The sequence below is a fragment of the Dendropsophus ebraccatus genome, chromosome 2 (assembly GCF_027789765.1).
Source record: "Dendropsophus ebraccatus isolate aDenEbr1 chromosome 2, aDenEbr1.pat, whole genome shotgun sequence".
Lineage (NCBI taxonomy): Eukaryota > Metazoa > Chordata > Amphibia > Anura > Hylidae > Dendropsophus > Dendropsophus ebraccatus.
In genome coordinates, this window is record NC_091455.1 from 187,175,735 (window position 1) to 187,200,786 (window position 25,052).

Below are 25,052 nucleotides of genomic sequence, written 5' to 3' on the forward strand. Positions count from 1 at the left end.
CATTAAAAAAATATTTTCAGTTGTGTAAATCAGGCGTTCATCTTATAAAGCAAAAAATACGGTACTTATCTGCCTGTGTAAAAGGACCCTTAGCCATGTTACGTCTATAACAAACTGAATCTACAAGGCACATTGCAATTTTACCATGGACACGTGTAGTGACCCTCAGTAGACGTCCTAATCGTCACACCCCACAAGTTATCCTTATAGTTCACGACCTTCAAGATTAAAAGGCAATTTGAGTCATAGCGGAACTACCAAAAGGGGGGGAGCTTGGCTCTAACCCCAGATAAATAAATGTGAATAGAGCAGAAGGAACACATTAGATCTATAGGAAGCATTGAAATTGAACATGAAAGCGCCCACTAGACAGTGATTAGTGAATAATTAGACGGTTTCCATTCAGCCCGGGGTGTGGACAAGAGCGGCTATTTATGTGCTGGATAAATAGAGAAGTGAGAATGTTTGTTCTGCTCTAATCCCTTATGGATGTCTTATTTGTCTAAATAGTTTTAAATGAGTTGTGAATAAAGCCCCAACGTTATCTGTGACTAACCCGCCGCCCCTATAAATAATAGCCAGGCCAAATATAGCCGACAATATGTATCACAAGTGTAAAGATTGACACAGTTTATCTAAAGCACATGAATGGGTACTGTAGCGCACACAGGGGACATCTTAATGCCTATTGTCACCTTGTTAAAATGGTCATTATTTTTCAATAATTATTGTTCGCCATATACAAATATTCCTTAAAGGTGTGGAAAGGTGTTTGGGCTTGTGGAGGGCCTGATGGACGATTTCTTACCATGTGTGAGCTGGAACTGGAATCAACACATATTGCATAAAACCATAGAGAAGAACCATCACAGCATATCAAACCCTTTTCCCCAATGATATATCCACTTGGGAGACCTATATATATTGCTGGGCCTATTTACCCCTATAATCATCTCTAGTTATTTCATGGATTGTTTGCCTAAACAGATTCTGCTTTTTTACAGCACACTGACTGCCAGGAGATATCCTGTCAATATAGCCTGCAGTGTTGGCTTTTGTAGTCTGTGGCTACGCTATTTATTATCTATTTATGGGCAATTTGCAGTTTGTTGTACACTACTGAAGAGCATCAATAGGGATTGCCCAATTTTGCATTATCAGTACAGATGAGCAAGGCGGCCGAGGTTCGGGATCATGGGTGGTTGCACATATGCGCTGCTCCTTCCAACTCAATGGGGACATTTATGAAACGTCCGCCTGAGGCGTACACCAGGGAGAAGGTGCAGATTCACTCCTTCTCCCTGGCGTACGCCTGCCGTATTCCCCGCTCGCCCGATGGGCAGGCTGGGGGAGCTTGAGGCGGCGTGACAAGGCCTCCCCCCTCATTTATCATCATTTATGCCTGCTCGCAGGTTCGGGCGCCCATCCAGCTGGACGCCTCTTAGTGAATCCTGCCGGGGGAAAGGGGGCGAGGCCTAATGTAAGACATCTTCATAAATCCCCCCCAATGTGTACAATGGAGATAGCCAAGCGTCCCAATAGAATGGAACAGAGTGGCAGTGCAGATGTCCGTGTACCACTCCATTTAACCAGGGTGACTTCTATTATTGTGATTGATGGGGATCACAGTAGATGGCCCCCCACCGTTCAGGCACTGTGTGAATGAGTTTTTCAATGGCAAACTTTTACAGTCTAGTCACAGATACTGTTTAAAGCAAGGTTCCTCTTAAAATAAAAAAAAAATCACCAACAACAAGTAGTTAAAAAGGTGTGTGGGAACATAATAAAGAAAGTATACTTAACTGTTCCTGTGCCAGCCGCCTTATGTCGTTTTCAGCAGGCATTCAGATGTGTCGTACATAGCTCCTGCTGCTGAAACGTCAAGGCCTCACTTATGTATTGCCTGTTCAGCCAGTCAGTGATTGGCTGAGCGGGCATGTGGCTGGGTAAGTATGCTTTCTTTATTATGTTCCCGCACCCCTCTAATTTTTTTTTGTTTTATGGGACTTCTTTAAAAAAAAAATGTAATAAAATGTGGCGATGACCATCATTACTTATTTCATTGCTTTCTTAGTCTTAGTGTTAAATCTGTTTAGTTATTCAGCGATGCGAGGAGCAAGGATCTATCACTTCCTCACAAGATGGATTTGTTCTTCAGGAATCACAATGTTTGCCAAATACATATTAAATGGGGATATTTGGAAATGATGATTAGACATGTAATAAATGTTTTTATATGATTGGTGGAAGTCTGGTTACTGGGGCCCCTAAAAAAAAAAAGCTGCAAACGAAGTGGAATGTGGGCGCAAGTGATTGGACATGTAGTCGGCATTAAAAAGACATTAAAATCCTAACGTCTTGGAATTGTCCTACGTTATACCAAATGTTATTTTCGGCTTTGAGAGTGATTATTTAAGAAAAAAAAAGGTCTTGTCTTACTGTAAGGCACTTATGTGGTGCTCAGCCCTTCCGTACAATGAATATTAAGTGTTCCTCTTAAACAGCTGGCAGTAGTGACTACTCTAAGGCCATCCAGAGCCGCATCCCTGACAAATCCCAGACATTATTTAATGTTTGTAGACTCTGGATATCACAAGGTTAGACCATTAACAAATTAAGAGCCCATTTGGAGCCAGATTAAATGTTACAAGATAGCATTTTCTAAAACTAATTAAAGCTTAATAACTTTAATAAATTAGGTTGCCGTAGCTACAGGGGGAAAAAAAAACTACATTTGTATTCGAGTGAGTAAGATAGCGAAGTTCCAGTCGGGTCAGAATAATAAATGGTTTCTCTCCACTGGTGAACTGTTGTCTCCCGCTTGTAATGTCTTTCATTATGCAGTTTTTACTTTGGCCAGCCGCTCGTTTTACGGTAGCACTTCATCCTGTTACATTACTAAACCTTTAAAGTGGAAAAAGCCAATAACCTATGTAGAGATGGCCACGAAACGCAGCAATTTGGCAGCGGGATGTATTGAAATGGTTGCCTCCTCCTGTGCTAATAACCTTGCGGAAACTCTGCCTTTTATGTGAAAGTTTCATAGGGTCAGTATTAGACTAAATAACACTTTATAATGGGGAAATTGGATTGCCGGTAACAGAAAATCGCTGTTAAGTATTGACATTATCTAGCACTTATAAATAACTCTTTATAATTGATGGATAAGAAGGGCAGGTATTAAGCGTAACCCTCCACTTCCCATCCTGACAATTGTGATGCAAAATGTGAAGGATGCCTCCAACACATAGTCTGCTGTAAGGGCATAGTGCACCTTTAAAAGGGTTTAGGCACATAAAAAAAATTATATATATAATTTTTTTGGTCTTTTCCTACCATTGGTTCTTGTAGGAGAGTTTCATCTGGAGCCAAAGTGAGTTTTACACGGGCTGATTATTGGCCAGGAGTATCGGCTGTTGCAATGGCTGTTCACATCTTTTATGCAGGCTTTAAAATCTATCGCTGTGGGCTGCACATCCCCCTGTGTAAACGGGATGTGCGGCCAATGGCAATAGAATGTGGAAACTATATAGCCACACAAACGATACAGTGATTGTTTTTGCGGCCCGACCTCTCATCATGCAAATGAGTGCCGAGGTTTGCAACCGCAGATGGCGGAAGATCTTCTAATGTAAAAGCACCCTAACAGGCAGGGGTTTATGGAAAATAGATAAGCAACTTAGGTCTCCTCCACAAGCAAGAAAATTGTCTCTCTAGTGCTACCTGTAGGTAGTTACCCTCTAAGTCCGTATTCAACCCATAACAGAGCCTTGAAACATGTTAGGCAAACTGGCAGCCATCTGTAAGCAGCTGTTTAAAGGGGGTAGTACACAATTTTTTTCCCTTTCAAATCAACTAGTGCCAGAGAGTGGCAGAGATTTGTCATTTATTATTTAAAAATCTCAAGAAGATTTACTACTGTGCTGGACAGTTCCTGACGTTTACAGCAGAGAGCACTTTGTCAGACTGGAGAGAATACACCACTTCCTGCAGGACATACAGCAGCTGTTAAGTATTTTTAATAGAAGTTAATTACAACTCTCTGGGACTTTCTGGCACCAGTTGATTTGAAAGAATTTTTTGAAAGAATTTTTTATGAACTAACCCCTTTAAGAATTTTGCTAGAGTGGTGTACTGGTTGGCTAGGGGAAATTCAATGTATTGAGTCTTACAGGTAGTGCACTAATAATTCGATTTTCATAGTGACAACATGCTGTGGCATTTTACAATGTTGGGGGTACGTATATAGATACAATATGACATTACTGATATTTATATGTGTACATTTAAGCATCAAGTGTAAAATGAGGAAGAAGTGAGGGACCTGCTTGGAAGAGCTTAAAATCTATGAAGAGACAAAAGGCAGAGGGCCTAAGGTGCTACATTTCTACAATGGTCCGACTATCTTTTATGAATAAAATAGAGCAAGTAAAGGTTGGTGAACTAGTCACTGACTAATCTCAGTATGTAAGGGGGTGATGGTGGTGGTAGGGGGGTCGTGATTGTAGGGGGTGGCCAAACTGGAGAACCTGATAAACTGCTTAAAGAGATGTTTTGGTGACCCATTAAAGATTTGTGTATTACAAAAGAGTCTCAGTGAGAGATATGTTATGGAGGATTTTAGTTGTAGACAGTATTTTGATCCAATGGAGCATTGCCTGTGGGTAGTGTTGAGTAGAGTTCTGTAATGTTCTCCAAGCCTGAACACTCGGCATTTGACTCCCTGTGGCTTAAAAAGTTTGGATGCCTCCCTAGGGAGTCCTGGAGAACATGGAACCCAAAAAGTTAGGCCTTTCAGATAAACACTACCTATGGGCGATTGCCTGCCAGCCAGCAAACAGCCAACAAATAAGCAAACTTGTTCATCGAGAATAGAGAATTTGTATCCAACAAATAAAGAAAAGTTCAGCGATCGTTCATGTGGCCCTACCTGCATTGTGATTGGGCTTTAAAAAGGCTTATCAAACGAGCTTCATTCTATGAGATCAGGGCCTGCTTGATAGACCTATTACCTTTAGTTAGATCCTACAACTAAGATAATTTGTAGACCATGTCTAGTTGTGCAGAGTGGGGGGCACATCCCTACACAGAGTTGTGCTAATAGCGAGTTTCAAAATCCCATTCTTATCTTCCCTATTCTAGGAGCTGTATCCTGCCTTCTGTATCCATAATGGAGGGTCTGATCTAGAGCGACTTCCTACCGCAAGCACCTGCATGAACCTCCTCAAGCTTCCAGAGTTTTATGATGAGAATCTTATGAGAAGTAAACTGCTTTATGCTATAGAATGTGCTGCTGGCTTTGAATTGAGCTGAGTTGGGCTTAAACTCCAACGTGGGATCGGAAACTGGTGCCTAAATAGAATTCCCCATGAAATGGAGACGTTTCAGGAATCCTGGCTTAATTACATCAATAGCAGATATGAGATTTTACCAACAACTTTCATAAGTAAAAAAAAAATGATTGTTTGATTAAAAACAATTTTCCAGAAATAAAAGCACTATACAAATAATGTCACCAGTCTGCAAAAATTAACCAAAGATGATCACTTGGCTTAGTGCTGTTTGGGTTGACAACCTCCAGAAGCTGGCAGTATGTCCATACAACCAGCTGACTGGTACCATAAAGGCATAAAACAGGGTCCGGATCATCTAGAATACAGACACCTCTGCCAACGAGAAAAAAAAAAAAGAAGAGTCGCATTGCAGCCAATCCTACCTTCATCAGAAAAAGTACAAGAATTTTAACTCTGTCTATCGTGTTCCCTTCACTATCAGCCCCGCTGGTTGGCAACATCAAGTGTTATTTCTAGTATTTTATTTTTTTCTTTCTATTAAAAGACCCCTACGGAGAGGCTGGACTATGGGTTTTAAGTGCTTCTGTACAATGTACATCATGATGACTATGATAAAGTTGTGAATATACAAAAATTACTTTGCTTCAGTTCACATTACTGTACAGGTTTTTTTTTATCAATAATTTTTTTTGTCATGTAGTACAATCCACTGTCATAGCTATGGAGGAGAATATATGGTAACATCTATTAAATATTATTTCAGACTTATCTGCTCTGTCAGTATTTGTCAGTTGTAAACTAAAAGGGCAGCGCTTATCCCACAGTACTTGGTAAGACCTTATACCCTTATAAATGGGCACTATTGTTACAAACAGGGCTGTGGAGTCGATAAGTCGCAGCTCAGACTCCAACTCTGACTCCTGAATTTTATCAGGGACTGGGTCTGACTCTGGCTCCAGCTCCTTCATGAATGGCCAATCAGACACCAGGGAAGTTATTTGTCAAACTAGTGTAAAGTAGACCTGGCTCAGCAGCTTCTTCATAATGTCCTACATGATCCTGGGGCGACTTCAGAGTGAATAAGGCAAAGATATAAAGCAGACTCTCCTGTGTGTGTACATTGGATGTAGCTAGTCTCTAGCCACCATGTCCTAAAGAACTCAAAACTAGACTAGATGGAGCAGGTGATCTTTTTCTGCTGACAGTCTTCTATGGTTCTATCTAAATATTCACCAAGCACAAAGAAAAACTGCTAACAATGGCAGATCCCTGTGATATAGAAGTCAGACATAGGCCCAGATTTATCAGCTCTCCGTGAATCATAGCGGCGCCGTTACATCACAGGATCGGGAAGCCAGAGGGGGACCATGAGCCATGACGCTGCAATGCTGGGGCACAGGGATGGGTAAATAGGACTTCTTTATTATGTTCTCACCGCCCCCTTGTTTTTTCATTGTTACACAGATTTTTCCTTTTATTTGTGCCTCTCTCTCAAACACACACAGCCTGCTGCTGCCATAGCACACTGAAGAAAAACACACAATCGTCTCCCAGAGAGAAAACACCACATTGAGGACGGAGTTGTCTTACTGCACTTCTTATGGCTGCAGCTTCTCCTCTTCCTCCTCCTCTATATTACACAGAAAATCTTCATATTACACTGCTGCTCTTATACAGTCATCCAGAAAAAGAACAGCACAGATCTCCCCCCACTCTATGGACTCTTCCAGCTCAGAAACAAGATGCCAAATAGTGACCGCCAACTTTTGCCTGGCCACTCTCATCTAATAGGGCCAGTGTTTAATTACTGCTATATGGAGGAAATGCTTCACCCTTTGTAACTAACTATATGTATGTAATGTATGTGAGAAAGTGTTTTTCTGGTTTTAATAAAGGCCCTTAGATTGAGAGAATATAAAATACATTAATGAGGAACAATTATAGAATTCATTTGAAAGAATTTTTCAGTAAAGTTGGTAAGTCAGTAAATTTTTCCCAGCTCCGACTCTCACCAAAACTAGCTTTGACTCCCCCCAAAACTAGCTCCAACACTGACTCCACAGCCCTGGTTACAAAGAAATAATGTTAAATCAGCAGCAGAGGTGATATACTACATCTTTGCAATTAACTTTATTTTTGGCCTGTTTTCTATATAAAATACAATGCTTTACAATCAGCCACTAGATGTTTTACTTTATGGAAACCTGCTGTAATGGCTCCTCCATTAAAGCTATTTGGTCCTTAATAACATCAAAAAAGAGAATTAATCCACTGGATAGGAGAAAAGTGGGAGATCGCGGGGTGGCCTCCGACCTCTGTACTGCCCTCTGACCTCCGCATCGGGCCCCAGATTCTTTATTATGAATAAAGTTATGCGTACAGCAGGTGACTTGCAACTCTATTAATTTGTTTGAAGCGACTGAAAGAGACAAGTACGCTGGAAGAGCACTGTGCTCTGCTCTTTCCGTCGCTCCATAGAAATAAATAATACAGAAGCTGGGCCTGATACAAAGATCAGCGTGGGGTACAGAGGTCAGAACCCCGAAATCTACTTTTCCCCTATCCTGTGGATGGGGTAAAAGTTCTTTTTTCTTGGAATACCCCTTTAAATGGGCATTTTCGTTACAATAACAGAATTTAAACACGCCTGGGATAGACATATATCTATCCTAAGATAATAAGGAAGAAAATACTAAAAGGGCGGACTAGATGGACCCAGTGGTCTTTTTCTGCCGACAATCTTCTATGTTTCTATGTGTCATAGAGCGGTCAGACTCTAGCCAATTATTAAACAGAGCAGGGCGTAGTACACGCTAGAGAAAAGAGAAGCCACACACTTCCCTTTCTGCTCTTTCGAGCATTTGGTTGGGGTCTGACCCAGACTGTCTCTAGGCATGTCAAAAGTTCACAAAAGCAACAGAATCAGTTTAAAAAAAAAAAGGGAATTGAACTGTGTTTTAGTCTGCTTCACACAGCCTATAGGTAGGAAGGGTACTTTTTGTTATAAAACCCTTTTTAGTGGTGGGAGGGGAGGGGGGGATAGGAACCTTTGTGCACAATATAGAAAAAAATTACTATGACATCTTTGCATTATACCTTTTAGGACAGCATTAATATACAGCTGGTCCTCCCTTGAGGGTGCCCTCACACATGCTTTTTGTGTGGAGTTTTTCTGGCATTTTTTCTGCCAAGGTGTGAATGATCTTTTTTGTTGATTAGGCATTTTTTTGTGCTAACCCTTTTTTTCTTCTGCCATCACATGACCTAGTTGCTGGACCACAAAAGCTGACAAAAAAAAACAAAACAAAAAAAACACGCCATATGCACAGCAATGACGTTTTTGAGACAACCAGAACAATCCTATTGAAGTCTATGGTAGAAAAAAACGCCACAGTTTGCCCAAAGAAATGGCACACCCTCAGCATACTGCATTTTGGAAAAATGCCAAAGAGCCTCAAAGATGACAGAGAGGAGAGAAAAACTCCACCCCAAAAAAATGCCATGTGTGTAAGGCAGATCATAAACTTCCAGTGTCAGAAAGTTATATAGTTTTGTAATTTACTTCTATTAAAAAATCTCAAGTCTTTTCATAGTTATTAGCTCCTATATGTCATGCAGGAAATGTTTTATTTTCAGTCTGACACAGTGCTCTCTGCTGACATCTCTGGCCGAGACAGGAACTGTCCAGAGCAGGAGAGGTTTTCTATGGGGATTTAAAGAAAACCAAGACAGAGTTCCTGTCTCGGCCAGAGATGTCAGCAGAGAGCACTGTGTCAGACTGAAAATAAAACAATATTTCCTGCAGGACATATAGTACCTAATAAGTATGGGAAGACTTGAGATTTTTTTTAATAAAAGTAAATTGCATAACTAAATAACTTTCTCACACCAGTTCATATGAAAAAAAAAAAAAGATTTCCGCTGGATAACCCCTTTAAGGTCAGGGCTCTCTGCAGCCAAAGTTGGAACTTCTACAAAGTTAGATGCTTACACCTGTCCACAATGTCTTGGTATGAGTCAACATTAAGATTTACCTTCAGTGGAAGTAGAGGGTCTAGACCAGGGGTCTCAAACTCGCGGCCCTCCAGCTGTTGCAAAACTACAATTCCCATCATGCCTGGGATAGCCAAAGCTTGCTTTGGCTGTCCCAGGCATGATGGGAATTGTAGTTTTGCAACAGCTGGAGGGCCGCGAGTTTGAGACCCATGGTCTAGACCATGGGTCTCCAAACTGCGGCCCTCCAGCTGTTGCGAAACTACAACTCCCATCATGCCTGGACAGCTAAAGCTTTGGATTTGGCTGTCCAGGCATGATGGGAAATGTAGTTTAGCAACAGTTGGAGGGCCGCAGTTTTGAGACCCATGGTCTAGACCCCTGAACAACAGCCCCATGTTAGGGCCCTCTTCCACCAAACTGGCACAATGCAGTCAGACAGCTAATGTTCTCCTGACATTCACCAAAGCCAGACTCATCTATCAGACTGCCAGCTAGAGAAGTGTGATCAGTCACTCCACAGAACAAATTTCCTCTGCTTCAGAGTTCAGTGGCAATACTCCATTTAACGCTTGGTGATGTAAGGCCTGCATGCCGCTAGTGATGATCGAACAGCGCGAATTTTCAGGTTCGTTCGAACTCAAACCATCGGCATTTGACTCCCGCTGCCTTCTTGTTCAATGGGGAAGGTGGAGACAGGCAGTACTCGGGCTGTCTCCACCTTCCCCACGGAACGGGAAGGCAGCGGGAGTCAAATGCCAATGGTTCGAATTTGAACAAACCTGAAATTTGCGCTGTTCGATCATATGTACATGCCACTACTTGACCATGAAACCCATGCCATAAAGCTCCTGGTGGGGCACAGTTTTGGGTGACATTTATCAAGGTCTCTTTTCGCCTAGTGTAGACTGGTGAGAAGTTGCGAACTTTTGCACTATGTGCATCAGCACTTGGCCCCGCTTTGTAACTTTACATGGTCTCAACTTTGTCACTGAGTTGCCTCGGTTCCTAAATATCTCCACTTCTCAAGAATACAAGTCACAGCTGATGCGGCAAGATCCAGGTGAGAAAAAAAAAATCATAAACAGACATGTTATAGTGGTGACGTCTAGAGATGAGTGCAATTTGATAGTTTGGGCATTTGATTACCGGTGGCTGAAGAAGTTGGATACAGCCTGTATTTTATCTATAGGGGCATCTTATTACAGGGTTCTTGAAGTGTCCCTGTCGTTATAACTTTCAAAATCTAAATCAACAGTAGATATGATATAAAGCAAGTTTGCAATATAAATTCATTATTTCTTTTTTTTTAGTTATCATGGAGAACACAGCACTTCCAGTTTTCTGACTCTTTTTCTCAAAAATCAGGAAACCGTCAAATCAATAGGAAGTCCTGTGTATCCCAGGCCATCTGAGCGCTCACAGAGAGAAGGCAGTCATGTGACTGATGGACACATTGAGCCGTGACTCTGTACTGGCCGGAATTCCTGTGTTTAGTCTGTTTCTTTCAAAAAGCACAAGTCAGAAAATCTGCCTTAGGGAAACTGGACCTGGATTTCTGGTAAGTTCAGATTTGTTTTACAGCATGATAACACCAAGAAAATAATGAATGTATATTGCAAACTTGCTTTCTATCATATCTACTGTTGATTTAGATTTTGAAAGTCATAATGACAGTGACACTTTAAGAACGACCCATTCTTTCACAAATGTTTGTAAAGGCAGATTGCATTGGTAGGTGCTGGATTTTATGACATCTCAAGGCCCTATCTAACAGAGCTTACTGAAAAGTATTGTTAATATAAGTGTCCTTTAAATCTGAAGGTTGAAAATGTTCTAGAACCTAAAGCCAAAAGTTTTGTTTGTCTTCATCCCTCTGTTTTATTACCATTTCATTAGTCACGTGATCCCAGCCTTCTATTTCTATATATCATCTTCCGTCAACAGGCTACACAAGTAATTACCCAACCTCATCTCCATTCACGCACTTACTAATTCAGTTCATACCACAATAAATCCATAACATATTCCCAGTCACCTAAAGTATCTGAATTCATTGCAAGCAAGAAGTGTAATGTATTCAGAGAGGATGGCTGCCTTGTTGGAAGTACATTATCATCCATTACTGCAGATAAAATATCCCATAGTTCAAAGTGTTAAGCGCTGTCATAAACACGGGGAGAAGGCAAAACTTGAAGTAATATACAGACTACGGAGGTGCACTGTACACAAAATGTTATAACTTATCAACATGTTTCCACCTTTAAGTCATCATCAAGGAGTAATTTTTCTAAGAGCAGAAGTAAACTGCAATAAAGCATTGCGGACGCCTTCTATTCATTAAAGAGGTGTGAATGGTCAAAGCAAATGTATGCTAAAACATTTTCTAAGTACATTTTGGCAGTGCAAGTGTTATGACAGTATAGTGGACGGACAGGAAATACTGCCCTCATTATACAGCCTCACAGCTGAAATCCTTTTAGGAGACATTTGGCGGGTGATAGGTTTAGGCTCGGTCCACATGTCGCAATTTAAATGCGATTTTCCGTTTAAATTTTTTTTTCTTTAAAAAAAAAACAAAAAAAAACCTGGAAACAATGAAAAGAATCGTTTTATCTTCTATGTGGGATCATTTCCTTTGTATCAATGCTTTGTATCATGTATTACTTTTTATTTGACTTTTTAACACTTCTGAAAAATATTAATAAATTGATAATTGGGGGTTAAAATTAAAGTTAGAATGATCCATGTCAATGGGGTGTTTGGTTACATTACTGACTGTGTGGGTACACACTCCATTGACGAGTGGAATGGTAATGCCCAGTTGTCAATTTATCCATATATTTACAGAAGGAAAACAGAGGGACAGCTTTGTAAAAAAAAAAAAAAAAAGTGTGCCATAATTGTTACTTAAGGAAACATTCACACGTACCGGATCCGCAGTGGATTTCTCACTGCGTATCTGCTATGGATCCCTGCCCAGTAAACGCTATGGCCAGACAAACTCGCAGCAGGATGCACATCCCGCTGTGAGTTTGTCCGCAGCCTGCCCGTTAACCCCCCGTTGCCGGAGACTATACCTCACCTGGTCCTCGCTCCGGCTTGCTTCCGGGGTTCCCGACATGTCCCACTCGGCCAATCAGTGCACTGCCCCGCTGCAGCGCACTGATTGGCTGAGCGGGACATGAAGACACCTGGAGCCCCAAAGCAAGCAGGAGCGGGGACCAGGTGATGTATAGTCTCCGGCGGCGGGGGGTTAACGGGGCAGGCTGCGGACAAACTCTATGTGCCTATAGAGTTTACTGGGCAGGGATCCGCAGCGAGAAATTGTTCCCCAGAGCGTGCCCCCTTTTGCTCCTTATAGGCATGGCTGTAGTGAGCGGTGGTTGGTCATGTGCCTTTCTGCACTATTTAATGTCTATAAAGCTGTCCGTACACACAGGGGTTGTCCAGGATTAGATAAAGCACAGCTACTTTCTTGCAAAAACAGTGCCACCCCTGTTCTCCACCAAGATGAGGCCAAGAGTGGTGATGCTTCTTGAAGAAAACAGCCATGTTTTTCTAAACCTGGATAACCTCTTTAGGCAATGTTCACACACAGTATTTTTCCTCAGTATTTTGGTCAGTGTTTTGCAACCAAAACCTGGAGTGGATTGAAAACACAGAAAGGCTATGTTCACACACTGTTGAAATTGAGCGGTTGGACGTCTTTTAATTACCCTTATTTTAAAACAATAGAATTTGTTTTGAAATAACGGCTTTTTGTTGAAATTGAGTTGAAATTCCATTGTTTTAAAAAAAAAAGGGTAATTAAATGGCAGCCAACCACTCAATTTCAACAGTGTGTGAACATAGCCTTTCTGTTTTTTCAATTCACTCCTGGTTTTGGTTGCAAAATACTGAGCAAAAATACTGTGTGGGACCATGGCCTTAATCTGCTGTTTACTAGCACTTGGTCCTCCTACCCTGTTTCCCTGAAAATAAGAAATCCTCTGAAAATAAGGCATAGTGGAAGATTTACAGGACAGCTTAAAATAAGGCATCCCCCGAAAGTAGGACCCCTGCCACCCTCCACCAACCTGCCACTAAGGGGTGGGGGGATGTCTGGTTATGCTGGTTTGTGATGACAACTACTATACACTATAATAAATGTTAAATTTTTTTTGGTCAACATAAAGTGTTAATTCTTCATGGAAAAATAAGGCATCCCCTAAGGCATGTTTGGGAGCAAAAATTAATATAAGATACTGTTTTATTTTCAGGGTCACTGACACCATGGTTGCGGCATTCACTGTTTGGGTATGGGTGCTGATCCAAGGGATTACTAACTTTTGTTTTTTTAACGTTGACTTTGCAGGTTGTTCCATTCATAGGCTAAGAGGTGACTGTGTATGGCTATTCAGCCCCCTTTTTGTTTGTCTATGTATTGTGTTTCTCCGTCTTTTCAGGTTTTTGTCTATTTTATTCCCCTTTTCTCTTTTCAGTAGGGAAACGATTGATAACTTGTTTTGATGTTCCTCTGATCTGTCATTTACACTGCACTATAATGCCTTAGAATGTCTTAGTATGCCTTTATACTTGTGAATAGCCACTACCAATGTACATTCTTTATTGTATCACCTTCCTGTTCTGTATTTGGTATTTACTCACACTTACATTGTTTTCTCATGGCAAAAGTCACTTACCTGAACACAATCAAAAATATTACAAATATTAAACTGAACAGAAAAGTGAAGGGCAGGATCTGTATACTATCCCCTTAACCTGTCCAACTATGGTAGATTCAGTATTTACATAACAAGGTGTTGCTATTATTTGTAAGGCAGTAGCCCTCTGACATAAAGAAGAAAATTAATACATACAATGTCATGTATATTGCCATAATACAGATCTTTGTTATACATATAATCCACATAAAAACATGTGGTCTATGCCATCACCTATATATTTATATTAGAGAATTTTTTCTAGGAGAGAATATGGTGCCAAGGGGTCTATAATATGGATCTTTGGATATTGCCAAGTCCTTAGGGATTGGGATTGTGTTTGAAAAGTGGCCAGGCTGGACTTAAAGCAATAAAAAAAAAAGTTATACTTACCTGCTTTGATCCCCTGCTGCTGCTGATCCCCGCTGCTCACCATTTCCTGGTCTCCTCTTGACACAAGGAAAAGCCTGGTCACAGTGGTGACCTGCCTCAATCAGTGAGTGGGCACTTCCTTGTGTCTACAGGAGAGCAGTGGGAACCAGGCAGAGTTACCCTCTTAAGATGAGGCGATTGATCAGCAAGGAACATTCATGGTCTACAGATGGTCGGTACTACAGGTTTGCAGCAGTGGGGAAAAAGAGCCAAAGTTTTATAGTTTCTATCTAAAAAGAAGAAATATCCCAGCACTTGCTCCTCATTTTATCGACTTCTTTATTTGTCCATCACCGTAGTCATTGGAGAAGATGACTAGAGATGAGTAAACTTCTAGTATCTTTGAGTTTGTCCAAAACTGAAATCTCAGCATTTGATTACCGGCGGCTGAAGAAGTTGGATGCAGCCCTAAGGAGTCCTATACAATGTATGTAATTTAATGGATTTGACAAAGGACAGGGTGAAGATCATCCTCTGTATGACTTGTTTGATGCATGGATCAAGTCTCCCTTTTGGAAAATTTACAAATGCTACATTTTTTCACTATTCAATTTTAGGCCATGTTCACATGGTGTAAGAGACCGGCCGTTCCGTCACCCGGCCGGGACACAGAGTGTCCGGTCTCTAAAAAGATTATCCCAGCTGGTACTGCAGTACCGGCCGGATGATCTTTCGGCCCGCAGAGTTCTAATGCGGGCGCATCCTTGCCAACGCCCGCCAACGTATTTTTTCGTATTAACTACAGCCGTTGTTGCAATCAACAACAATGGCTGTAGAAATATAAAAAAATAGGTTGTGTGAGCAAAGCCTTACTATTAGAATATAATATACTATTGTTATTGCTGCTGTATTTGCTTGTTGGAGCCATCTGTAAATGTGTAATGGCTGCACAGCACAACAAAAGAAAAGCAATAATGTTACGAATAAAGAACTTGCATTATGATGTTCCTGTTCATAAAGTATAGAAATAAATCCTGTTCTTTGTTCCTGGTATAAGTACATACAGCTCAATGAAAGTGATCACAGAATGTCAGCTCTCAGATTTTCATACAAGGCTTGGGATTAGTGAGCTGTCACAGGAGGAAGCGATAAAACGAGAATATATTGGTTACATAAAAATGATCCATTGACATTAGTTTAATTAGTCATGGTTGGGATACAACAAAATGTAATGTATACAATGTCTGCTAATCTGATACAACACACAAGAACACTGCTTGTCAATTGGAAATGAAAATGCAATAATTAGAGATGAGCACAACCCTAGGGCTGCATCCAACTTCTTCAGCCTGCGGTATTCAAATGCTGAACGATCGGACTCGAGCATGCTCCAGTTGCGCTCATCAATAACCATGAATCCATCAGATCCAGAAATTGGGTGAGCAGTGTTAAGGGGGTTATCTAGCTTGAGGCTATGTTCACACACAGTATTTTTGCTCAGTATTTTGCAACCAAAACCAGGAGTGGATTATAGACACAGAAAGGCTATGTTCACATACTGTTGAAATTGAATGGATGGCCGACATTTAATGACAAATAATTACTGTTATTTTAAAACAACGACTGTTATTTGCCATTAAATGACGGCCAGCCACTAGACGTTCAAAATTTCAACAGTGTGTACTGTATGTGTCTTTAATCCACCCCTGGTTTTGGTTGCAAAATACTGAGCAAAAATACTGGGTGGAAACATGGTCTTAAAATACGCCAAGCCCTAAGTCATACAAAAAGTGTACCAGGACAAGAAAACGATGTAAGTTACTTTACTAAAAACAGTGTATATATATATATATATATATATATATATATATATATGGGGGGGCTTAAAATCTATAAGGTAAGGGGAGAGAGAGATGGAAGGTAAAGAGCAGCCAAAGTGTGGAGCAGAATTGTTATAGCCTAGTTTGAAGAGATGGGTTTTCAGGTTACTTTTGAAGGTCTTCATGGTGGACTAGAGCCGGATGTGTCCGGGTAGTGAGTTTTAGAGTATGGGGGAGGCTCGGGCAAAATCTTGGAGAAGGTTGTGTGAGTTATGAACAAGGGGGGAGCGCAAAAGGAGGTCATTAAAGAATCCGAGGTTGCTTGAGGGACGGTAGCGGGATATCAGGTCAGAGATGTACGGAGTGGGCAGGTTGTGGATGGCCTTGTACGTCATAGTCAGCAATTTAAAATAAATTAGTCGGGCAATGAGGAGTCAATGAAGGTATTGGCAGAGGGGAGATGGCGAGGCGAATGGTGGATTAGTCGGGCGGCAGAGTTAAGGATATATTGGAGGGGAGCAAAGGTGTTTGATGGAAGGCCAGAGATGAGGATGTTACAGTAGTCCAAGAGGGAGATATTGAGAGCATGTACCAGCAGTTTTGTGGAGTCAGGGGTGAGAAAGGAGCAGATTCAGGAGGTGTTTTTTGAGGTGAAGGCGGCAGGAGGTGGTCAGGGCCTAAATGTGCAGTTTAACCCCTTGCCTCTGCAGCCTGTTTTGTCTTTAAAGGGGTAGTGCAGCCGTAAAGAATTATTCACAGAATAACACACATTACAAAGGTATACAACTTTGTAATGTATGTTATGTCTGTGAATGGCCCCCTTCCCCGTGTCCCACCACCCCCACCCGTGTACCCGGCCGCGTCATCAGCTGCTCAGCCGCGATTGGCTGAGCACAGTTATGCTCAGCCAATTGCGGCTGAGCATCGGATGACGCTGCAGAGGGCGGCCGACATTCGGGACAGTCAGAGCTGTTCGCCGTCCGTCCGAAGAAGACTGAAGACTGACTGAAGATCGGAGACAGGGGTCGGCAGGTGACACTACCAATGCAACTCAATTAATTTATTTTCCTGTTTCTAGAGAACCTGACTCAACCACCTGACTCAACCACTGTCCGCAGACATGACAGAGGCCTGGGGAATCCTGGGGCCGTTTTTTATTAGGGGTCTTTTATAGCCATTATACCATGTCACAGAGGCCTTGGGGTGCCAAAATATTTTAGCAAGACAAGTTGACGTTTCCATCTGTACCATTCTGGGGAACACGTGACACCCTGATCAATATTTATTAAATTTTTATGAGGTGGTACGAATAAAAAATACAATTTAGCAGCTGTTTTTCATCATTTTTTTGTACGCCGATTACTATACGTTACATATGACATGTTATCGTTATCCATCAGGTCGGTACAATTACAGTGATATCCATTTTATATAGCTTTTGTTATAGTTTATGACATTTATACTATAAAAATTGTTTGTGTCTTGCATATTGTAAGAGCAGTAATATTTTTATTTTTTCGCCAATGGAGTTATGTGAGGGATTTTTTTTTTTGCGACATAAGCTGACGCTTTTAGTGGTACACCTTTTGGGTACATGTGACGTTTTTTCTATATTTTTTAGGGGGCGGGATTAAGAAAAAATTGTCATTTTGGTTAGTTTAGTTTTTTTAATGGCATTAATCGGGCGAGATAATTAATGTAGAGTTAATAGGAGTTAATAGACGGGGTCATTACGGAAGTGGTGATACCAAATATATGTATCTTATTTATAGGGGATCATTTATTAAGGTGGATGGGGAATGTGTATATTTATTTATATTTATTTTAATTATTTATGTAGTTATTTGTGTGTGTGTTTTTTTTTTAACTTTTACAGGAATATATATATATAATGCATTACAGCACATAATCTGTGCTGTAATGCATTACATAGTGAATAAGCTCACTATATAGTGACAGCTCATTCAAACGAACAGGTCCCTGCCTCAGTGCAGGGGCCTGATCTTTACTAACCATAGTAACCTAGACGCACTGGGCAGCATCTGGGTTACTATGGTAACCCCCCAGAGTTGTGCGATCGCTCTAGCAGGTTCAGGGGGGGATGGGCGAACACAGGGAAGACAGAGGTCCTGGGCCGAAGAGGGAGCTGGAAGGGGAAGAGGGGCCTGTAGGAGGATAACAGCAGTGGCGGCGGGAGGAGGCCTTCTCCCGGTGCCCTATTGGCGGGAGGCAGATCCCCCAATAGATGCTGCAGTCGCAACCACCGCGGCATCTATGGAGTTAACTGACTGGGGGGAGTGCGGCTCCTCTCCAGGGAGTGGCAGCGGGAGGAGGCAATGTGCGGCAGCCTCCTCCTGCCGCTAATTACAGAGGGGGGAGGCAGGGAAAGCATGACATCCAGGGACGTCATAATGCAGAATGGCATTGCTTTTCTTGACGTCATTTTGGGGGAAGGGGTTAAAACACAAAGTAGAGTCAAAGGTGACTCCGAGGCAGCAGACTTGGGGGACAGATTGTGGCCATTGATTGAGATTGACAGATTGAAAGGAGATGAGGGAAAGATGTTAGTTAGATTAGTTCTGTTTTGTCCATGTTGAGTTTTAGAATGTGGGATGTGAAGAAAGAGGATACAGCCGATAGACACTCTGGGATCCTGGAAAGCAGAAAGTGGACATCCCAACCAGAGAGCTAGACCTGAGTGTCATCAGCACAGAGGTGGTACTTAAAGCTGTGGCATTTTATGATGTGTCCCAGGCCAAAAGTATAAATGGAGAAGAGAAGAGGTCTGAGTACAGAGCCTTGGGGGACACCAACAGTGAGGAGATGAGGAGAGGAGGTGGTGTGAATTTACCTTCTTTGCTTTATGACACCCATTTTATGCTTTCAACCTCAGGTGTCATTACATTTCTTCCCTTTTTCAGAGACAATACTCTTTGTGCACCAATGATACCATAATATTTCATCCAATCAGGAGGTCACATATCTAGCATGATGAACAGGAAATGAGGTGCACATTTTCCATTAACAACAAAACTTATCCCATTTCGCAAGCAGATTTATAAATGTAATATTACTGCCAAATACTTCTTTGCAATTTTGTTCACTGAAAACTGGATGTAATCCAGACTAGAGATCTAAAGTAACAGCTAATTTAGAAGTCGTTTGAGAACATACAAAGTTACTATAATAAATTAAGATTGAGATCAATTGCGCAATGGTTCACATAGGACCGGTATATTCATAGTAAAAATGTGACATTACGTTCTTCATGTTGTGTGACCACCATGCACTCTAGTCTGTAATAATTTTTTTTATAATTCCTAAATCTACCTCAAATTTTAGTTTCTTTTTATGGCTGGACTCTGGGCTTTTTTGTTAAAAGGGGTTGTCCGAGATAATTTGATACCTGCCGATCCTGCCGGGGCTGCGGGAAGTGTGTTAGTGTCCCCAACAGCCCCGACAGAATCCGCAAATATAAAATTATCCTGGACAACCCCTTTAAAGGAGAACTCCGACCAAAATCTATTTTTAATATGTCATTTCCTAAGCAAAGTTAGACAAAGTCCTAATGTACACTAATTATGGGAAATAATTTTCCCCAATTTAGTAGTTCAGGTCTTAAATTTCTCTAAAAAAAAAGGTATGTCACGACCCGGTCTATACCTGAAGGGTCCAGCAGGGGGCGCAGTATATCTAGAAATTATATGGAAAAAAATAACAGGGCCCTTCCAGTTCTCTCGGCACAAAATTCAGCTAGCCACCCTGTCAGAAGCCGTTAAGCAACCATGCCCAAATCCCTGCAGCCCCCCCCCCCCGGCCGCCCAACCAGAAGTCCTGTCTATCTTTGCTTATGAAGTAACAAAATAAAAAATTGATTTTGGTAGGAGTTGTGCTTTAAGGGGTGGGGGGGAAAAAACAGACGTTGGGATCCATTGGCATGCCGTGAGTGTTTGTCAATTAACAGATCCGGTGCTGCCGCTATTCTTGTTGTTTTAACCCAGGACAAGGCATAACAGTGGAAGAGGTGAAGGATGCCTTGGTTTTCACCCGACTTTACATCCTCCTGATAAATAAATCTAAAACATCCAATAAAACTGTAACAACCTGACTGAAGTGGATGACTTAAAAACCTATATTCACAATTTCTTTTAATTTTGGCTAAAAAAAGCATTGACTATAGTGGTGTTAATGGTGAAGATGTCCGCCACTGTACCATTTCTACTGTCCTCTGAGACCAGGCTTTGTATTAACGCTGCCAGTAAGAGTAACATCCATTTTAACGTTCCTTTGTAAATGTAGCTGAAAATAGTTAATATGTGTAAAGTCTATGGCATTGTAATCTTTAATAAGCAGATTGTGTGATTGTGAGTCACTGCCAGAGTCCTGGGAACAATAGAAAAGTAATAGAAGAAGTAGATTAGGTTTAGGTGTTCAAGGGCATAGCCCTTATGAATAGTTTTACATCTGAACCTTGACTGAACATTGCCTTTTAAATATCCCATCAGTGGAGGGAGCAGATTGTTCCTGGAAATAGCAGAGCACCGCGGGCCACATGCATCCATTATCACTACGACTATTATTATTATAGACCATTGGCTGCCCGCTCTGCTTCTACCATATAGGCATGGAAAATGTCTATATATCCCATACTGTGGGGGTTTTTTATTATTTTTTTGTTATAGCGGAATAAAATGATATAAAATAAATGTGCAGAATTTTGCTTAAATGCTTCTTAACCATTTTGTATGTTTTTATTTACATTGATTACATGCGGGGGATTTTGCACTTGTCCTATTCATCTAAATGGAGCTTTCCCCCACAGCTGCCATTTATATAGCCCACTGCTACTTAACCAATCGCTGACTTTGAGGTTTCCTTCTCCATTTAAATTTTTTTTCCCCTCATTGAAATAACCTTGCTAAAACATTTATTCCTCTGATATTAAATGAAACTTAAGAGATAGAGCACATTATTTTCTATTAAAACATACATGATAGTTATATAGATGTCTCTATATGGTGTATTACCATGTTTGCTGCACTTATAGTTGATTGACTTCCAGGAAGTGAAGAACACTGACTTCTGTGCAATCCACTCTGTCTCCTGCTCCCTCTGCTTCCCCCCCCCCCTCAGGAGACAAAGATCATGTGACCACTGTCTCACATTCAGTTTGTTTGCTCAGCGACCTCAGAGACTGAGGATGCAGACGCGAAAGGGGGCAGAGAGGAAGCAGAACATGGGTGGTAGAGTGCGGAAGGGGTGGGGTTAAGGGGGTGGGAGAAACGTTCTGAGTGTGCACCGCAAAGACTACTAGGTAATGTAGTCTGATTGCAGTGCAGGGGAAGAGGAACAGCAAGAGAGAAGGAGCAGGCAGAAAACTGCATTACAGGAGCGGGACTACTGTAAAACCACATGAAGAGTGTCAGGGGGGAACATGGGTAAGAACCTTGCATTATTTGGAAGTTTCAGTTTTTTTTAACAAGGCTACCTGGAGTTCCCCGTAAACCTATATTTATGACTAGTTACTATACACTGAAAACAAAAAAAATACTATAGGAAGGGAGTAGGATGGGGTATAGACAACCTACAATGATGGAGTAAGGATGCATAATGGGTCTATCCCTAAATACTAGGGCCACCCCTTTATGCTTGCCTTGCCCTGATAAAAGCAACCCCAACCTGTCTATATTCTCCATAACCGCGTGGAGGGACTGGGTGAGAAACAAAAAGAATCACACAAAATGCCAAAAAACACAATACAAGACACGCTAAAAAGACGCTAAATGTCTCCACCACTGGTTTGCGTCACTCCCTGGCTAGGAGTACATTCATGGCAGACTTAGGGGGCTTCATTAGTTATGGCTAATGAAATCTGAAGAGGCTTAAACAAAAAATGTTCTTGGTCCTTAAAGTGCCAATCCAAGATGATTGTCCTAAATTAAAGGAGAAGTCTGGCCGCAGCAATTTTTTCTTTCAAACGGCAGGGCATGGGGGAACATAACAAACAATATGAACCTACCTCTCTTCGTGCTTTTCCAGCCCTGGATCACTGCTCCGAAACCCCTTCCGGGCTCCAGTATATCCAGCAGAGTTGACATAATGATTTGGCTGATGTACTGGCCACTAAGCCAGTCAGTGATTGTGACTGGGTGCCACTGAATGGCTGAGCGGGCTGTCTATCAGCCAGGATTGGATCCCCCCCCCCCGGGTCGTGACATCATCAGGGGGAAAATGCCTTCCAATGGGGGTCCCGGTGCCGGTCATCACGGGCACGGGGAGTGGTAAGCAATCCTTAATTGGCCCTGCCAGCAATCAGAATTTTACCACAGCCAGACTTCTCCTTTATCCAGAATTACAAAGAGCACAGCTACTTTCTGTCATAAACAGCACCATTCCTGTCCTCAGGTTGTCAGTGCTATTACAATTCAGTTCACTGGAACTCAACTGCAAAAGCCACACCCAACCTGAAGACAAGAGTGGAGCTGTTTCTGGAAGAAAGAGGCCATGTTGTTCTAATCCCAAATAACCCCTTCAGGGTGTGTTCACACCTACAGGATCTGCAGCAGATTTGATGCTGTGTTCAGTTATTTAAATGAAATCTGCTGCAGAAAATCAGCTGCAGATCCTGTAGGTGTGAACGCACCATTAAAGGGAATTACAATTTTTCAATATACAGGGCTCTCTGTATCAAGTCCTCGCTGTTATCAAGATCTGTGCTTGCTGACCTTGAATAGGAACCTTCTTTTTTGTACACAATGCTGATATACAGCTCTACCGCGGTTGGAATCAGTCTGTTCACACTACACAGTATATAAAGCTGGGACATCAGGAAATTTTCAACTAATCACTTTTTCTTAACCTAGCTTCAGGTTTTCATCACTACACCTCGGCCTCCCTTTCATGTCTATGGCTGCCACTCTCATCTACTTAGAAGTCTTTTTACTTTGTTTGCGGTCTCTGCCCTGCTTCTAATCCCTGACTCATTCATTTTCCTTTTTGTACAAATAAACTCTCAAAAGTTATTGTGTGAAATGACAATGGTGACAAGGGCAACAGTATGTAATCCAAGGGCAAACAGTCCGAGGTGACAGATGACATCACAAATGTTCTAGCTACAGACATCATGATAAACTAATATATAATGCGTTTTCAGGGACTTTAGTATTGATGGTCTACCCTTAGGCAGAATCCATCAATATTTGATGTCCCCTACACAGCACCATACATAGTGTTGTGGTTAAGCCTGGTATTGCAGCTGTGTTAAGCATATTTGACCTCTGCCTTATCGTTAAAGGAGTTGTACAGCGAAAAAAAAAATTCTTTTAAATCAACTGGTGTCAGAAAGTTATATAGATTTGTAATTTACTTCTATTTAAAAATCTCAAGTCTTCCCATACTTACAAACTGTTGTATGTCCTGCAGGAAGTGTTTTTCTTATTTACATTTAGAAAAGTGCTCTCTGCTGACATCTCTGGCCGAGTTAGGAACTGTCCAGAGCAGTAGCAAATCCCCATAGAAAACCTCCCCTGCTCATGACACTTCCCGACTCGGCCAGAGATGTCAGCAGAGAGCACTGTGTCTGAATGTAAATAAACAACACATCTGCAGGATATACAGCAGCTTATAAGTATGGGAAGACTTGAGATTTTGAAATAGAAGTAAATTACAAATCTATATAAGTTTCTGACACCAGTTGATTTGAAAGAAATTTTTTTTCGCTGGACAACCCCTTTAATCCCTTAAGGACAGAGCCAATTTCGATTTTTGCGTTTTCGTTTTTTCCTCCTTGTGCATCAAAGGCCATAGCACTTGCATTTTTCCACCTAGAAACCCACATGAGCCCTTATTTTTTGCGTCACTAATTGTACTTTGCAATGACAGGCTGAATTTTTGCATAAAGTGCACTGCGAAACCAGAAAAAAATTCAAAGTGTGGTGAAATTGAAAAAAAAAACGCATTTTGTTTATTTGGGGGAAATGTGTTTTTACGCCATTCGCCCTGGGGTAAAATTGACTTGTTATGCACGTTCCTCAAGTCGTTACGATTAAAACGATATGTAACATGTATAACTTATATTGTATCGGATGGCCTGTAAAAAATTCAAACCATTGTCAACAAATATACGTCACTTAAAACCGCTCCGTTCCCAGGCTTATAGCGCTTTTATCCTTTGGTCTATGGGGCTGTGTCAGGTGTCATTTTTTGAGCCATGATGTGTTCTTTCTATCGGTACCTTGATTGCGCATATACGACTTTTTGATCGCTTTTTATTACAATTTTTCTGGATTTGATGCGACCAAAAATGCGCAATTTTGCACTTTGTTTTTTTTTTGCGCTTACGCCGTTCACCGTACGAGATCAGGAATGTGATTAATTAATAGTTCGGGCGATTACGCGCGCGGCGATAGCAAACATGTTTGTTTATTTATTTATTTGTTTACTTTTATTCATAACCTGGGAAAAGGGGGGTGATTCAGACTTTTATTAGGGGAGGGGGCTTTTTATTGACAACAACACTATATATATTTTTTTTACACTTATACTAGAAGCCCCCCTAGGGGACTTCTAGTATATACACTTTGATCTCTCATAGAGATCTCTGCAGCATAGATATGCTGCAGAGATCCATGAGATCGGCACTCGTTTGCTTTCGGCTGCTGCAGCCGGAAGTAAACGAGTGCCGAGCCGGGGACGGCGCCATCTTGGATCGGTCCCCGGCCGGGTTTAGAAACGGAGATCGCTCCTCCGGGATAACATCCCGGAGGAGCGATCTCCGCCACTAGACACCAGGGAGACGCTGGATCCGGTAATCGGATGCAGCTGTCATGTTTGACAGCTGCATCTGATTACTGTATTAGCGGGCACGG

General features: G+C 41.5%; 1 protein-coding gene across 2 annotated transcripts in view; it reads left to right on the forward strand.

Annotated features, from left to right (window-relative positions):
• Nucleotides 1-5,851, forward strand: part of UBE3C (ubiquitin protein ligase E3C) — a 77,073-nt gene extending 71,222 nt beyond the window's left edge. For both annotated transcript variants that reach the window (XM_069958892.1, XM_069958893.1), the window contains exon 24: nt 5,143-5,851. In XM_069958892.1, coding sequence (XP_069814993.1) covers nt 5,143-5,313 — 171 coding nt within the window. In that variant the 3' untranslated portion in view covers nt 5,314-5,851. The remainder of the gene's footprint in view (nt 1-5,142) is intronic.
• Nucleotides 5,852-25,052: the final 19,201 nt, after the last annotated feature.